Below are 17,085 nucleotides of genomic sequence, written 5' to 3'. Positions count from 1 at the left end.
TCAGAGCAATGCTTGGTAGACGATACAGATCACAGGGTTCCTAGGTATTGAAGAATCGTGTCCATCAGGACTTTTTTTTAGCAGGCTTTATTTTTTCCCCCTGCCCTGCCATATGCACAGCCTCTCCCACTAGTTGTTAGAATCGATGAACCTACATTGATACATCATTTTGAGCCAAAATCCATAGTTTACATTAGGGTTCACTCTTGGTGTTGTGCCTTCTGTGGGTTTTGACACCAGTACATTTTTTTAGCTGGACATTGAAACATCAGTTCTGGAGTTTGACAGTTAGACTCATTTTTCCCTTATTAAATCTATCACAGCAGGAGTTGGCAGATGAATGCCTGCGGGCCAAATCCAGACTGGCCGCTGCATGTTTTTGTACAACCCATGAACTAAGAATGTTTTTTTTACAGATGAAAATTTGTAATCAATTTAATAATAGATAATATTATCTTTGAACTCCAATTAAGCAGAATGTTTTCCCCCGCAAAAGAGAATTTCATTCTTCTCATTAGCAGATCTGTATTACAAAAAATCATACTCAATTATTACTATTATGTTTTTAATTGTATCAATTTAAAAAAGTGCAGGAATTTGTTTTCTTTCTTGTTATATACGTTTCAATTAATATCATAGCTTTGATTTTGCTTCTTGGCCCACAAGCCTAACAATATTTGTTTTCTGGCCCAGTATATAAGATGTTTGCCAACACCTGGTTTGGAAGCTTAAAATAGGAATTTTGAAATCATAAGATGAATATTGTAATGGAAATGTGAGTCTAGTAGTGAATGTAGTGTAAGTCTTCAGGTCCATTGAGAAACATTAATGAATCAACCACTTGAACCATCTTTGGTGAACACAAGAGTTGGGTGTCAGGCCATTCAGGCTATTGTAACAAAATACCATAAATGAGGTGGCTTATAAATAACAGGAATTTATTTCTCTCAGTTCTGGAGGCTGGAAAGTCCAAGATCAAGGCACTAACAGGTTTGCTGTCTGGTGAGGGCCTGCTTTCTGGTTCATAGATCGTGCCTTCTGGCTGTGTCCTGGTGGAAGGGAAGAACTCTGCCCTCTTCAGCCCCTTATAAGGGCACTAATCCCATTCATGAGGTCTCCACCCTCATGACCTCATCACCTCCAAAAGGCCCCACCTCCTAATACCATCATGTTTGGGGATTAGATTTCAACATATGAATGCTGGGGAGACACAAACATTCAAATCATAGCACTGGGTTTGATGAGCCAGTGGGTAAAAATTAAAAGCAAGTTAAAGAGCCCTGATAAGTAATTAACCATATTAGTGGTAGTCAAATATGGCGGACATCACAAACATTAATAACAAAGATTTGAGAAATAACACCTTAGTCACAAAACATGATTAGTGCTAGGAGTTTCCAAATCTGCACTGGGCTAAGACTAAGGCCAGTGGCTTGGAGCAGGGGTGCCCTTTCCTGGCACCCCTCCAATCAGTCCACAGCTGGTCACCACCTCTCTCTACATGTCAGACCACCACCCTGCAAGGAAAAGGTGAGGTATCCAGATCCAGGAAAATCATGGGTTAAGGAGTGATGGGGGGAAATGCTTCCTAATCCCACATGCTTTGTTTGGAAATGCTCTGGAGCCCCCAGGGAAAGGAGTGTAGGAAATAAGAGAAGGGTTAAATGAGATAATATGTACTTGGATTTGAGAGGAGTGGATATTAACCTATGTTAACCTGTATTTGATTTGTGAGACACCTAGACCCACCTCAAGTTCATTCTTTGATGATGGAGAGACCCTTCCCAACTTCCCCCACTTCCATCCCTCCTACCCCATCTCAATCTGTCACTGTCTTGTCCCCATCATCCTAAAAAAGAAATTCAAGGGCAGGGCCAGACTGTGTATGGAGCAGGTTAAATAGTTCCAATTCTTGACTTACTTGACGTGACAGTCTACAGCAGAACACTCTGACCCAAGAAAAGAGTAGGGCAGGGCAAGGTGACATATCCTCATCCTATTTGTGAATCTGTTGCTCCTGCCCCTGTGAGGCCTAGAGCTACAGCCAGGACCATGCCCTGGAAATGTGCCAGAACGTGTCTGCATGAACTGGCAAGAGGGGCCACTTGGGACACAGCCCCCCACTTCTCATACTTCAGTCAACCTAGAGAAAAATCTCATTAACTTGACCCCCACTGGTTCATACACCAACATTTTCTTGGTGATATCTTTGCCAAGAGGGTTTGTGAAGCAAATTGATTTCACAGACATCACAAGGGGTGGATCCAGCATATTTATAACTGTTTTATCCCCTTTTAGAAGAAACTGCTTACGTACCAACATTTGATGTGTTCACGACAAGTCCTCTGGTCTCTCCATTAGTACAGGTCCCCAAGGACTGCTGTGTTATAGTTTTCATTGTCTTTGTACTTAAAACTAATCTAGTTGTGTCACTTGTGAAATTCGAGCCTTCCACTAAGCATAGACTAATTCCCCCAACTAGTCTGGCTTAGAAAAGGACGCACAAGAAACAGCCAATGGTTTTTGGTCAGTGCTACCCCCAACCTGTCCTCCTTAGAACCAATTGGAATCTCCTCCTGAGGATGGTGATACCGAGCAGAGATCAGAGGAAGGGAAGAGGCCTCCAGGTATCTCAGTGTAAAGATAGCCTTCCACAGACGGTGCCTGACCACCATGGGCTAAACATGATACTTCCTGAGATACCAGATACATTAGTCTGCTAGAGCTGCCATAATAAAATACCACAGACTGAGTAACTTAACAGAAATATATTTTCTCATAGTTCTGGAAGCTAGAAGTCTAAGATCAAGGTGCCAGCAGGGTTGGTTTCAGGTGAGGCCTCTCTTCCTGGCTTCCAGATGGTCACCTTCTCTCTGTGTCCAGAGAGAGCTCTGAGGTCCCTTCCTCTTCTTATAAGGACACCAGTCCTATTGGATCAGGGCCCACCTTGTGACCTTATTTAACTTTAATTACCTTCTTAAAGGCCCCATCTCCAAATACAGTCATATGGGGGATTAGGGCTCCAACATGAATTTTGGGGGGACACAATTTAACCCATAACACCAGATGCCCCATATACCCACAGTCCCTTAGCATGGACCTTCTGTTGTCTCCCTGGTAGGTTCTCAGTGTTCGGCCTTGGCTCACGGGCGTACCCTCACTTTTGCGCCTTTGGACATGCTGTGGACACCCTCCTGGAAGAGTTAGGAGGGGAGAGGATCCTGAAGATGAGGGAAGGAGATGAGCTCTGTGGGCAGGAAGAGGCTTTCAGGACCTGGGCCAAGAAGGTCTTTAAGGTAATTGTCCCCAGATCTCAGAAATCCAGGAGGAGAAGTGATACTTCCCACAGCTCCCAGACACAGTACCTAAACCATCAAGAAGGAACTTGAGAGAACCCTAGGTACTCTCCCTATGTATCCAACCAGGATACAGATTTAAACATCTCAGATGAGTATGGATGGCCTTAAAACACACATTTTCTACCCAGAACCCAACATCTTACATTATGGGCATAAAAAAAAATTATAGAGTCTTGAAATTTCAGGGCTGGGAGGAATCCATCCCTCACTCACATTTGATAGACAAGTACACAAAAACATAGTTAACCAAACTGGGGCACCATGCCTCATTGAACTGGAATTCAGGTCTCACCAATTTGTCTACTTTGACAAGCTTATTCCTCCTATGCTAGATATTCACCGACCAATATGGTAGCCACCAGCCAAGCATGGCCATTTAAATTCAAACTTACACTAATTAAAATTAAATATAATGAATGGATAAATAAAATGTGGTATATCCATACAACAGAAAATTATTTGGTCATAAAAAGGGATGAAGTTCAAATACTTGCTACAATCATAGATGGACCTTGAAAACATTATGCTAAGTCAAACAAGCCAGTCACAAAAGACCACATATTGTAGGATTCTGTTTATATGAAATGTCCAGAATAGGAAAACCCATAGAGACAGAAAGCAGATTAGAAGTTCCCAAGGGTGGCAGGGAGTGGAAAATAGGACTGACTGCTAATGGGCACGAGGTTTTCTTTTGAGAGTGATGGAAATACCCTGGAACTAGATAGTGGTGGTGGTTGCACAACCTGGTGAAGGTTCTAAATGCCATGGAATTATACATTTTAAAATGATAGATTTCACGCTATAGGGATTATATTTATATCTACCTATACAGTAAAATTAAATAGAATTTAAAATTCCACTCCTCATTTGCTCTAGCCACATTTTGTGTGCTCAGTAGCCACAAGTGACTAGTGGTTACCATATTAGACAGTGCAGAATGTTTTCCATTGGTGAGACCTGAATCCCATCAGAACGTTTCCATCATGTCCATTAGAACATCCTAATGGACAGCATTGTTCTAAATGCAAGGTCACAGGAGAATAAAGGAACCATGGTCTTCTATCTGCATGTGCGGCATGATTAAATTGGCCATCCTGAGGTGGGGTTGGGGGAAGCAATGAATGTGGACCCTTTACCTGCCCCATCCTCAGCCCTGGAATGCAATCTCATCAGCAGCCCCAGGGGACAAGGGACTATGCAACCTTCTGTCATTCAATTGGCATTTTTCATCCTGAAATCAAATGCAGGTAGAGAGCAGTGAAGTCCTTGGGTTATAAGGATTTGCATGGAGGAGGCTGTGTGAATAGCCTGTTCCTGCATTTCTTCACCTAGAGATAATTGCACAGTTCTTGACGGGAATCAACCAACCTTGACTGAGCACCCAGAATCAGGACCTGTTAAAAGCCACCATACCTCTTAGCTCTCAACTTTCTATTCTCCCAGCCCACCTCCAGCTCTGGTGGCTACTAATATAATTCCTGACTCTATAGATTTGTCTATTCTGGACATGTCATATGAACGGAATCATAAAATACATGGTCTTTTGTGACTGGCTTCTTCCACTCAGCATAGCATCTTCAAGGTTTATCCATGCTGTAGCATGTATCAGTACTTCATTTCCTTTTGTGACCGAGTAATATTCCATTGTATGGATATACCACATTTTGTCTATTCATTGTCAGTTGATGAACATTATTTTAAAATCAATATGAGGCCAAACAATGGTCAAAAGCCACCCTTGAAAACCTTTTGAATTATCCATGGTTTTTATCTCAAAAAATAATTCTGAACTGTAATTTTTAGGATCATTAGGGTTGGAGAGTTAATGGGCTTGACAAAAAAAGAAAGGAAGGAAGGAAGGAAAATAAAAATGTACATGCAGGCATCCAGACTTTCAATATGTTCTGCCTTGGTACAAGTTTTTAAATCTTTGAACAAAAGATGGATAGGAAATTCTAAAGTGTTTACTTTCTTCTTTAATGTTAAGCCTCTACACATGTTTGTTTTAGGAATAAATAACATATGAGAGTTACATATTAAGTAGAGGTTAGGTCCTAAAGTCATTGGTAAAGGTGATGTGTCCAGCACATCAAAGGCACTCAAAAGTATAGGATGGATGGGCAGATGGAAGGAAGGAAAGATGGATAGAAGAGTGGGTGGATGGAAGGAAGGGACGGAGGGATGGGCGGATAGATGGGTAGACGGATGGAGGGATGGGTGGGTAGAGGGATGGAGGGATGGGTGGATAAGGGATGGAGGGATGGGTGGGTAGAGGGATGGAGGGATGGGTGGATAAGGGATGGAGGGATGGGTGGGTAGAGGGATGGAGGGATGGGTGGGTGGGTGGAGGGATGGGTGGGGGAAAGATACATGCCATGACTTGGAGCTACTGTGGAGGAGACCCTCTTGGCTGCAAGAGGTCACTGAAAGCCTTGTGTGTACCACAGGCAGCCTGTGACGTGTTCTGCGTGGGGGATGACGTCAACATTGAGAAGGCGAACAATTCCCTCATCAGCAATGACCGCAGCTGGAAGAGGAACAAGTTCCGCCTCACCTATGTAGCTGAAGCTCCAGAACTCACACAGGGTACCTCTCAGCACCCTCCTGGGGGGCATTCATGACAGTGGGGAGAAAGGAAAGGCAGGACATCCCACCTCTGAAGATGCTGAGAGAAGCTGAGCTTCATTGCTTTGGTCTCCTTTCGTGCAGTCCTCCCAGAGTGAATACGCCGCTGCTGCCCCGCGCTCAGTAAAACATGCGCTGGGAAGTTTCTCTCCCCAGCAGTGTGGGTGTTCCCCTGAACCATCCTCTTCTCTACTTAGTTCAACCACATTTGCTGTTTGTTCTGCATTGTCCACAACCTGCCCTTCATCCCAACCAATGCCTGCCGGACCTCTTCTCTTTCATGTCTTCGCCTTACTCCAGAGGACAGCAGAGGTGTCAGTAGAAAAGCTGGAGGGTTTTGATTGACAACTGCTCAATTCCCTCTCAGGAAGACTTTTGTTTTTCTCCGCACAGGTCTATCCAATGTCCACAAAAAGCGAGTCTCAGCCGCTCGACTCCTTAGCCGTCAAAACCTCCAGAGCCCTAAATCCAGGTAGGAACACCTTGATTCACTCAGAGTTATCCCCTCTGCTCCCAGATGCCACCCACAATAAGCGAAGAGGCCTTGTTGACTCCCAGGACTGGCTTCCTCTCTCCCAACCACTGCCAAGTGCCACGGAGACCCCCTCGCTGCTTTGTAGCATCTGGGTCTCCTGCTTTCCCTTTGCCAAGCTCTGACCTGGAGGAATGGAAGAAGGAGATGGTGCTGACAATCACTGAGAAAAGGGGAAACGGGAAGGTTTTGTGAGTAATGTTTAGCAGTGGACCATACGCCTATAGAACTGCTGAATGTTTATTGCACCACAGCATCTTAGTCAGAAATCACTTAGTCCAAGCATTTCCTCATTGTGGATAATTTTTCTATGGAGTGCTTAAAAATGGCTACCCAGACTCTACTTAAATTTCTTTGGAATGACAGGAGGTTCATTACCTTACAAGACAGCGCAGTCTATGTTTCAAAGTCCTAATTGTTAGAAATTATCTTACTATTCAACAAAACCAAATGTCCAGCATATCTAATATAATCAAATGTCTCATATAACCAAAGTATGTCTTTCTAGCACTTTATTTTAAACCCAGTTATACTCTCCAGTGACACCCAAAACAAATTTGTTTCTTCCAAGTGAAAGACCTGCTAATAGCCAAGGGCATTGAACAGTCTCCCATGGGTCCTAATTCCTTCAAAGCGTTCTCCCTAAGACCTGGTTTCCCAAGCTTTTGGCTTTAGTAAAAGGAAATGTCATTCTCAGACCTGGTCACAGTGCAGTGGAGGTCGTGCGATCACTGCCAAGTGTGCTGAGGCTATTATTACCATCACTGAGCTGAGCAGGACGTGCTAATGACACCTGAGATTGCAGGCCTAGTTCTAACAGCCTTTCTGCTCTCCCATTAAGTTTATATCATCATTGCTGATCCTACACGTCACGTCTTCTCAAAATGGTCAAACCGGGTCTTTCCATCCCTCTACTTGTATGAATGAGCACTTTTTTAGCAGTGATGAAGGTCTTTGCATTGATCCCTGTTGAGTGGAATCTTTTTCACTTTGCAGTTACAGCCCATGGAGATCTTTTGAAATCTCGATTCTTTGAATGGCACAGTTCAAAGAGCGAGCTTCCGAGCTAGATAGCCCTGGATTCTGACCCCAGCTCTGCCATGCACTGGCAGTATGGCCTTGAGCAAGTCACTTGGGTGCTTTGAGCCCCTGTCTCCTTACCTATAAAATGGGAAAGATAGCTATAAACATTGCCAACATTTATCTAGTGCTTTCTATGTCACAAGCACTGTGTTGAGTCCTCTGTGCGGGGTCTCTCATAATTCCTACGAGTCCAGGAAGTAAGTACTATTTTAAAAACAGGAAATGACAGTTAGAAAATGCAAGTGACTTTTTCAAGGTCACACCTACCTTGTTATCTGACTCCAAAGTCAACGTGCTGAATGGCTACACAGATGGCCTCAACAGCTTTGCAAGGCTGCTATATTAAAGAGAAGATACATAAAGCAACTAGCATATCATAGATTCCCATTACTATTTCATATCCATCCCAGCTTCATATCACCTGCAAATTTAGTATGCATGCTTTTCTACATGGTTTTCCAAACCTTTGATAAAACTGATCAACAGGATAGAGCCTCAGGGCTCTCAAGTTCTCTCCTAAATCCTCAGACATTAAAGAAAGGAATTGGGAAATTAACCTCTTTGGATAATTAATTAAATGCAATGTTCAGTGCATAATGACCTCTGATATAGAAAGGGACTCTGTATTTGAAATACGTATTTTACTTCCCACGTCTGTCCTATGGAAAGGTATGACTTTAGTAGCATTGGAAGAAAAGGGATTAAGAACCAACTGGAAATTTCTCTCAGCAACAAACTAAGAAAGACCAGTTTATAAAAATTACTCCCTTAACCATAGTTCATAAGAATCCAAGAAACTTGCAAATGTTTTGATGCTAAATTGAACCAAAGTCCCCAAATCGGCCCTACCCCCACCTCCAGAAAGGGCACCTGATTCTAAACTGAGGGTCTAAAAGTGACTAGCAAGAGAATATTCTGAACAAGGTGAGGAACTGGAACATAGTATTAAAATCAATTATGAATTAGTACACAAAGGACCAAATTGTACCTAGGTGTTTATCACTTTAAAAGTATTCTCTGTAGCACGTCATATTTTCAGGCTCAATACCATTTCCAGCTTTATAAGGTTTATCTTAAAAAAAAAAAAAAAAGGATAATTGAGGGAAAAAGCATGACTCTCCTATTTTCTCCTGCCCAAGGCTGAAGTTGGGCTGTTTGGCACAGAAAGCCATCGCCAAAATATCACAGATTACCCCTGTAGAGGCCCCTTAATTGCAAGCAAAGTGCTTAAGAGGAAGTAAACAGCCTTTTGAGGGTGATCCATGCAAATCTAAAGAGAAAAGTGACCACAGACACCCGCCTGGAAATAAATTTTTTAATGTACGCACAACAATTAGCAAACAATATAGAAGAGAGTATAATGGAGGCTAATGGTCGGATACAGATAATAAGTGCTAGAAGTCAGGAGGAGGCGGGGAAACTGCAGAACTGGAGATGAGCCTCTAAGGCAGGGTGGGCTTTTGACAGGCACAAGAGAACAGTGATGGGGCAACTAGGAAGAAAGGACAGGAGGAGCCAAGGGGCAGAGGGGGCCTGAGGGCCGGGGTGTTTTAGAGAGCAGCGGACATTACAATGGAGAATTCTTAATGGGGAGAACTCTTAATTCTCATCCCCCCTGGGATAAAATTGCTTCCCTCTATCTTTCCCCATCTCAACAGAGGACATCAACATTTTGCTTCAGCCACAACCTCCAGTATCCTCCTGACCTTCTCTTTCCCCCTGACCCTGGCACATGCAATCTCCCAGCGGATGCTCTTGACCTTGTCTTTTAACTACATCTCAGGTCCACGACCACCACCTTGAGGAAAGCCATGGTCATCTCTGGTCTGAGTGGCTGGAATAGCTGCCTAGCTTGTCTCCTTGTTTCTTGGCTTTTCTCTCAAAGATCCAAACAGCAGCTGGAATAATCTTTTAAAAACATAAATTGAAGCATATTATTCCCCATCTTCACAGCCTCCAGTGGCTTCCCACTGGGCTTAAGGAAACTACTGAACTCCTTGCCATGACAGGTCACGACGAAGCCTTCATGATCTGGATCCTACCACTCTCTCCAAACACTCCAGCCTTCTTTCCCTTCCTCAGACATGCTACCCTTTTTCCTGCCTCAGGACCTTTGCATGTGCTCTTTCCCCTTCCTGGAACACTCTGCCCCCAGAGCTCCTTCGCATCATTCAGGTCTCTGCTCAAATGTCAAATCACCAGACCTTGCAGACCATCCTATCTGATTTCAACCTCTACCCCCAACCCATCACCACCCACCCATCCACATCACCAACTCCACCTGAGATCTTTGTAAGTGACTTCTCAGTGAGAAGAGGGCACTTTGCTGACTTTACCTGTTACTCTCTCACCAGTGCTTAGAACAGTGCCTGACAGTATAAATGGAGCCGGCCGGTTAGCTCACTCAGTTAAAGCACAGCCTTATAACCTCAAGGTCACAGGTTTGGATTCCCTGACAGCCAGCCGCAAAATAATAATAATAATAATAATAATAAATTTGTTGAATGAATGAGCCTCGTTAATTCAAATGGCTCACAACTGACAATGTTCACTCTTTTTGCTGAAGAATGACCATTGGCTATTTTTTTCTATTTAAATGCTGGATGTTAGCAGATTGTCCTTTCATCTGCGAACCTGTCTTTGAAGCACTGCCACGCATGTGTGTGTGCACGTGTGCATCTGTGTGTGTGTGATGCATCTGTATGTGGACATAAATACATCAGGCGCACAGGGGATACTCTGGGGGAGGAGGGGAACAGGGCCAAACATTGCCCTTTTCTCCCTCAGCCCGTACTTCTCAATGACTCACGTGTGTCCCAAGCTTTAAAAAAAAAAAAAAGAAAAGAAAGCTTAAAAAATCTTACACTTAGAAACCCCCAGCCGAACTGAGATTAAGACAGCTGGGTTCTGGGCCAGTGCTACTACCCCCTGAGGATCAGCTTCCCAGCAATGCATCAAGGACTAGCCCATCCAAGCACCCTGGGGCCACACAGACATTCCATTCTCAGCAAGTGGCGTGCAAAGCCCCCTTGGTTAAACTCCCAGCAGGGACAGAACCAGGGCCCGCCTTGCAGCTAGCCTGCCTCCATGTTACCGTTCCCGCCCCTTACCTGCCTGACCACCCTCTGCCACGTTCAAGAGGATTTGGGGGAAGTGGCTGTGCGCATGAGCCATCTCAGCAAGTTCAGGTCCCCTGCTCAGCAAGTTCAGGTCCTCCGCATTTCTATTTTGTGCAAATCGTGATCGGAGAAGAAAGCGGGAATTGATTTGCTGGCCTTTCAAAGGCTTCCTCTGTGGAGGCTCCAGAGGCTCCCAAATTAGAAGCCCCACAGCGCCCCCTGCTGTCTGTCGGCGTCGGCTAATTCCCTGCGTGCAGCAGGTCTCTCCCCAAGGAACCAAAGACAGGTGTGAGCTCAGAGGAGAATCGACAAGATCAAGGCCCTAGAGAGGGCAAGATCTGCTCAGGGAAGGAGAGGGGGACCCCAGACCTTAACACAACCATGCACAATTATGGTCGCCAAGTTCCCCATCCTACTAAGGACAGGGGTGCCTTGCTTCAAGAAAATACTTGATGCCCCCCCCAAAATAATGTGCCAGCCCAACTATTTTTAATAATGGCGGCTATTTGTAGCACAAAAGTGCCCTTGGTTGTGCCAAAAACTCCTTTAAATAGCGAGTCCCATTGGTCTATTCAAGTGTTGATTTACATACCATGAAGAATGTAGAAACTTCATGCTGAATATCAAGCGTCTTGATCAACTGAAAACCAATTGGCAATGAAGGAAAAGCAGATCTGAAAAGCAAGAATAGCTCAGAGTGCAAAGGATTTGATTTACCAAAGTGTAGTTGATCCCAACATTTGCAGGTATTATGTAAAATGCAGTATATCGTCCTAAAACTTTAAAAAGGACCAGCATAATCACATTCTGAGAATTCATTCTTGAAGCTATTTGATTAGCAGAGGCCTTCTGAACTTGAAACACAAAAAGCAATATGAAAGGGCATGAGCCAACAAACATAAATGTTTCCCTCTGGATTTTCTTCCTAGATCTCTCAGTTTTATACCATTGGTGAATTTATGCATAAGAAGAACCCAAGCTTAAGACCAAGGCTTTTTTCTTTTACCATGACAATATGAGGCCCTATGGTTGCATAAGGTGATAGAGCTTGGAATTCCTAGGAAAGATGGAATTTCACAGATTGGGGACATCACTGCCTGTGTCTTCCCATTGTGGTAATGGTCCCTGAGAGGACGCCAATCGATACTGAGAACAGGGCCTGTTCCAGCAGCTGGTTAACCTGGGAGTCTGAGGTTCCTTCATTCAACAAATAGTTTTTGAGCACCTAATATGTGCCATATGCTGTCACAGGCACCAGGGATAGAGCAGTGGACAAAACAAAGTCCCTGTCCTTGCAGCGTAGAATGAGGTAAACTATGGTGGAGGTCAGATGATAGCAAGGATTATGGAGAAAAGTAAATCAGGTGCAGGAAGATAGAAGAGCAAATAGGTGTGAGGACTGAAACTTGGGGTACCCGAATGTTTGCAGTGTGGGGAGATGAGAAGGAATCAGCACAGAAGACTGAGCAGGAACAGCCAGAGAGAAGACCGGGAGAGAAGTGAAGGGACTTGAGAAGGTGGGAGGGAGTGTCTGTATCCAATGCTACTTCTATGGTCCACATGTGCCCTGGTAACCAGCAGTTGGATTTGCAGTGAGGAGCTCATGGGTGACCTTGATAAAAGACATGGTGTGGAATGACAGGGGCACAAGCTTAGTTGGCTCAGGCCCCAGCAAGGATGAAAGGAGGGGGTTGCAGCCAGCAAGGACAGACAGAGGAGTAAAGAAAGGGGACAGTAGCTGGTGGCCCTTGTCCCACTGATCCCCTGCAATTATTCCCTACAGCCGATCAACTATCTTCGTGCGTCTCCACACCAATGGCAATCAGGAGCTGCAGTACCAGCCAGGGGACCACCTGGGTGTCTTCCCTGGCAACCATGAGGACCTCGTGAATGCCCTAATCGAGCGACTGGAGGATGCACCTCCTGTCAACCAGATGGTGAAAGTGGAGCTGCTAGAAGAGCGGAACACGGCTTTGGGTAACATTCCCTGGGGCCCTTCTCTTCTCCAGGGAGTTTCAGAGGCAGCAGGTGTCTGGGGAGGAAGAGACCCACTCCAGGTAGGAGAGTGGGTCTCTGTCACGTCCAGCCTAGAGACTGAAGACTCCCCCTTTCTCATGAATGACCAACCTTGGCCCAACCAGCTGGGCAAATGTCCATGACACCAGGACATTAATGGCTCATCACTGGGAGTAGGCGGCTTCTATCTTCCTTCATCGGCCTGACACTGACTAGCAGTAGCCACTTTTCTTCCTTTCTTCATCACCACCACCCCTCAGAAAAATCTGTAGTATCCCAATGCCCACCACGTAAACACAGATGAAATGATCCTGTCTCCTCATAGAATCAAAAGGTACTATAGGAAGCTTGATGGGCAACTAGGGATTGAACTTCATTAGATCAAGGTCCAACCTGTGTAAGTGACCATCCTTGAAATTCATATTGAAGAACTTTCAAAGACAAATGGGTCCAGTGCTTCATCTTAGCATGCACAGGTGGGCTCGGGGCTCAGGTACAAGGCACTTTGGTGCTTTACGTGGCAGCCTGTGATAACATGACAGTCACCTTTACAAAGGAGCTGGGGTGTAAAGTCAGGGCAGAATGTGAAAATAGTATATAGTCAGAGCCCTACTGAAAACCCCTTAGGGAAGAACCACTTTGGAAAGATACACCCTTTCTTAATAAATCCAACCCAGCTAGTTCTTCCTCTGTGTTGGAACAGAGCTTTTTATCTCAGGTTGACAAAGGAAAGGCTTGTGTTTGAGGGGCCATATAGGATAGAAAGTACACAGAGACATTATGATGTTGTAGTTAGAACAAGGTCTGAAGCCAGACTGCCTGCCTTCACACTTAAGAACTGTGTGACCTTGGACAAATTCCTTAACCTCTCTGTGCTTCCATTTTTCTGAATGGGATAATAATAGCACTCACCACCTAGGACTGTTGCAAGGACTAAATGAGTTAATAATGTCAAGTACTGAGAATAGTACCTGGCATATAGAAAGTGCTAAATAAGTATTAGCCATGTCTGTAAGTTTAAACACTAGAATCCCACTCAGAGACATGAGAGGCTGACACTGGGAGAGGACAGATGGAGCCAAAGTAGAGTCATATCTCGAGCTCAATTGGGGACTCATTGTGTAGAATGCCAGTGGACTGTCTCATGCTATTTTAATATTTTTCTTCTCTTTTTATGTTTATTTTTTAATTTTTGGTCTAGTTTGCCTAACTGATTTTGTATATGCCTTTTGCACACATGATGTCCTCCAGATCCTGGGTGTGGGAGTGGGGCGTGGAAGGTAGAGAGCTGAGGGGTTGCTTGGCTCTGGGACCACCCTGCTCACCTAGCACTCCCCCTCCCACCCCTCACCCCTATTGTGCCTCCATAGGCGTCATCAGTAACTGGACCGATGAGCACCGCCTCCCACCCTGTACCATCTTCCAGGCCTTCAAGTACTATCTGGACATCACTACGCCACCCACGCCCCTGCAGCTGCAGCAGTTTGCTTCCCTGGCCACCAGCGAGAAAGAGAAGCAACGTCTGCTGGTCCTCAGCAAGGTGGGTCCCTAGGCTTGGTGCAACCCCAGGAGGCGCCTTTCACCTCCTAGTGGTTGGAGAGTAGTAAAACGATTTTACAAGAGTTTTCCAGCAGATGGCAGTCTTGAGCGAAGGTTGCCATTTTCTAATTTGCAGACAGTACCATGCTGGCTAGTCTATTTTGGCTAGTCTTGGCAACCTCCTCTAGTTCTAACTAAGCCCTAACACAACAAGAGTGACCCTTTTGAGTCTCAGAGTCTCTAGCCACAATAGGAATTGCTATTCTAACTCTTTCCACCTTTCTTTTGAACCTTAAGCTTCCATTAGCTCAATCTTAGCCCATGCTTAGAAAAAGAAACTGAGACAATCTCACCGTGCCTTGGTTTAAAGATAAGCTTTATCTGATGCAGAGGAGCTGTAGGTAGGACTGTTAAATGTAAGAGGCCTCTGATGGTAAGGTGAACCAAAATAGCTTCCACCACCCTTGCTTAGAAACCAGGCATTCTCCTGTCCCAAACTGGTGCAAACCCTTGCTCAGAAAAAATCCTACCCAGGAAAGCCACCTGGGCTCCTCCCAGTGCAGTCTCCTTCCCAGTAAGCAAGCCCCCAGCAAAAGATGGAAGGATGGTTTAGTTTTCTTCCGCTTTCCGGGATGGGGGATTGAATGATAAGTAGTAAGGAAGAAGCTAATCAGCATATGCATATTACTTAGAAATATAAAAATAAACACGAGAAGAAACACATGAAGGGTTACAAGTGGTTATCTCTGGGGAGTTGGAAACAGATGGCAGAGATAGAACAGGAGACCACTATTTTTAATCATAATCTTCGCAAAATTATTTAACTCTTTAGACTATGTACGTGTATAACTGTGATTTAAAACTTTGAGTTAATGTGGGGGCTAATATGAAGAGAGGCAGAGATTGCACCGTCTGCACAAGATTATTTAAAGTAGAATTTGATGTAACTGTATGTATTAGTCAGTTTCTTCTGCAAAGTGCACAGACTCCAAAGTGGGATTAAATGAGCAATGATTTTTATTAGGGGAATCACCTGTGTGAGAGAAAATGGGAAAGGAGTCAGGGAAGGCTGCGAGAACCATCAGATCTCAAAACAAGTCTGACCCCAAGTGAAGGAAAGAAAGTAAAGTCTGGGTGGAAGCACCCTAGATTGCAATGCAATTTAGAGAAGGAAGGACCAGCAAGGCCCCTGGATAGTCCTAGAGCCCTCCTGTGCTCAATCACTGGCCGGGAGCAGCCTGTGGGAAGACACCTGGGGCCAACACAGGAGAGGGAAGTCAGTTGCAGGTGGGTGTCAGTTTCAAAGAGTTGAGTGCTGGGACACTGGGTTGATTGTGCTCCTGCAGCTCCAGGTCAGTGAGGCTGGAGGTATGGGAGACACATTTTCAAGGATGTCCCATCCTATTGATAAAGTAAGCATGGTCTTCAGGAACATGGGGTAAAGCTTTGTAATACGATGTGCTTGTCGTAGACTATATCCCTGGTCTCAGAAACTGAACCTCCTATACCAGCAGTAAGGAACTGCCCAGGGGAGCTTCTGAGATGTAGGAAAAATAACTCCAGAGCCCCAGAGAGTTCCCTGGTAAAGCTGGGCTTTGCTGTCAACCCCACCCCCACCCCCAGCCAAACATCATCCTTCACACACCCTGTTCTGTTTTTCTGGGGCTGTCACTTAACTGTCTCAGACATGACCCCAACATGAGGATGCATCTCCAGCCTCCACAGCCAAAACATCACAGGTCTGCATTCTATGCCTGCTACTGCCTGCCATGACCTCTCCCAGCAGTCACCACCCTTCCCACAGTGCATCTCTCTTCACCTTCAGGAGAGTATGACAGCCAGGAGCATGGACTTTGGGGACAGACTGCCCAGAGCAGGGGATGGCAGGCTTTTTCTGTAAAAGGCCAGATAGTAAATATTTCAGTCCCGCGATCCATTTGGTCTCTGTTGCAACTATTGAGCTGGGCCTTTGTAGCACAAACTTTATCGATGGACACTGAAATCTGTATTTCATATTCTATTCTTGTGAAATAAAGTATTATTCTTCATTTGATTTTTTCCCAATCATTTAAAAAAGTAAAAATGATTCTTACTTCATGGGCCATGCAAAACAGGCAGTGGGATAGAATTGACTTGCAGGCTGAAGTTTGTCACTCCCTGGCTTAGATTCAAAACCCAGCATCACCACTTAGTAGCCATAGGACCTTTACGTCCCTCCAAACAGGGGATGTCAATAATCTATTTTATAAAGTTCTTAAGAGAATTAAAACCCAGCACAGAATAATTACTATTTAAGGGTTAACTGTTATTAATTTTTTTTTTTTTTTTTTTTTTTGCCTTCTTCCCTGGACCTCCTCAGGTCCTCACTGGAAATATGTAAAAGCTGGGTTCAAGCTTGTCTCTGTCCCTGTCATTGGCACAGGGCTTGCAGGAGTATGAGGAATGGAAGTGGGGCAAGAACCCCACCATCGTGGAGGTGCTGGAGGAGTTCCCGTCCATCCAGATGCCGGCCACCCTGCTCCTGACCCAGCTGTCCCTGCTGCAACCTCGCTACTATTCCATCAGCTCGTCCCCAGACATGTACCCCGACGAGGTGCACCTCACCGTAGCCGTTGTCTCCTACCGCACCCGAGGTGGGCAGAGGCCTGGGAGAGTCTCCTGCTCTGCATTTCTCCCAAGGGGCCTCTGGAGGTCTCCCTAAACTACTGCCCAGAGGTCAAATTCCAAATCCCTGGGAGGAGACTCATGCCCAAAACCAGGAAATTGAGGGAAGAAGCAGCAGGAAAGTGTCCCGTGAGACAAAGCCAATTCT

At 45.0% G+C, this 17,085-nt stretch overlaps 1 protein-coding gene across 1 annotated transcript in view; it reads left to right on the top strand.

Annotated features, from left to right (window-relative positions):
• Positions 1-17,085, top strand: part of NOS1 (nitric oxide synthase 1) — a 169,807-nt gene that overhangs the window by 140,963 nt on the left and 11,759 nt on the right. Inside the window, exons 19-24 of the mRNA XM_063085368.1 lie at positions 3,122-3,296; positions 5,807-5,945; positions 6,378-6,456; positions 12,502-12,695; positions 14,105-14,274; positions 16,696-16,906. Coding sequence (XP_062941438.1) covers positions 3,122-3,296; positions 5,807-5,945; positions 6,378-6,456; positions 12,502-12,695; positions 14,105-14,274; positions 16,696-16,906 — 968 coding nt within the window. The remainder of the gene's footprint in view (positions 1-3,121; positions 3,297-5,806; positions 5,946-6,377; positions 6,457-12,501; positions 12,696-14,104; positions 14,275-16,695; positions 16,907-17,085) is intronic.

The sequence above is a fragment of the Cynocephalus volans genome, chromosome 2 (genome assembly GCF_027409185.1).
Source record: "Cynocephalus volans isolate mCynVol1 chromosome 2, mCynVol1.pri, whole genome shotgun sequence".
NCBI classification, from domain to species: domain Eukaryota; kingdom Metazoa; phylum Chordata; class Mammalia; order Dermoptera; family Cynocephalidae; genus Cynocephalus; species Cynocephalus volans.
Note: the sequence above shows the minus strand (reverse complement) of the source record. Positions and strands in the feature narration are given on the sequence as shown.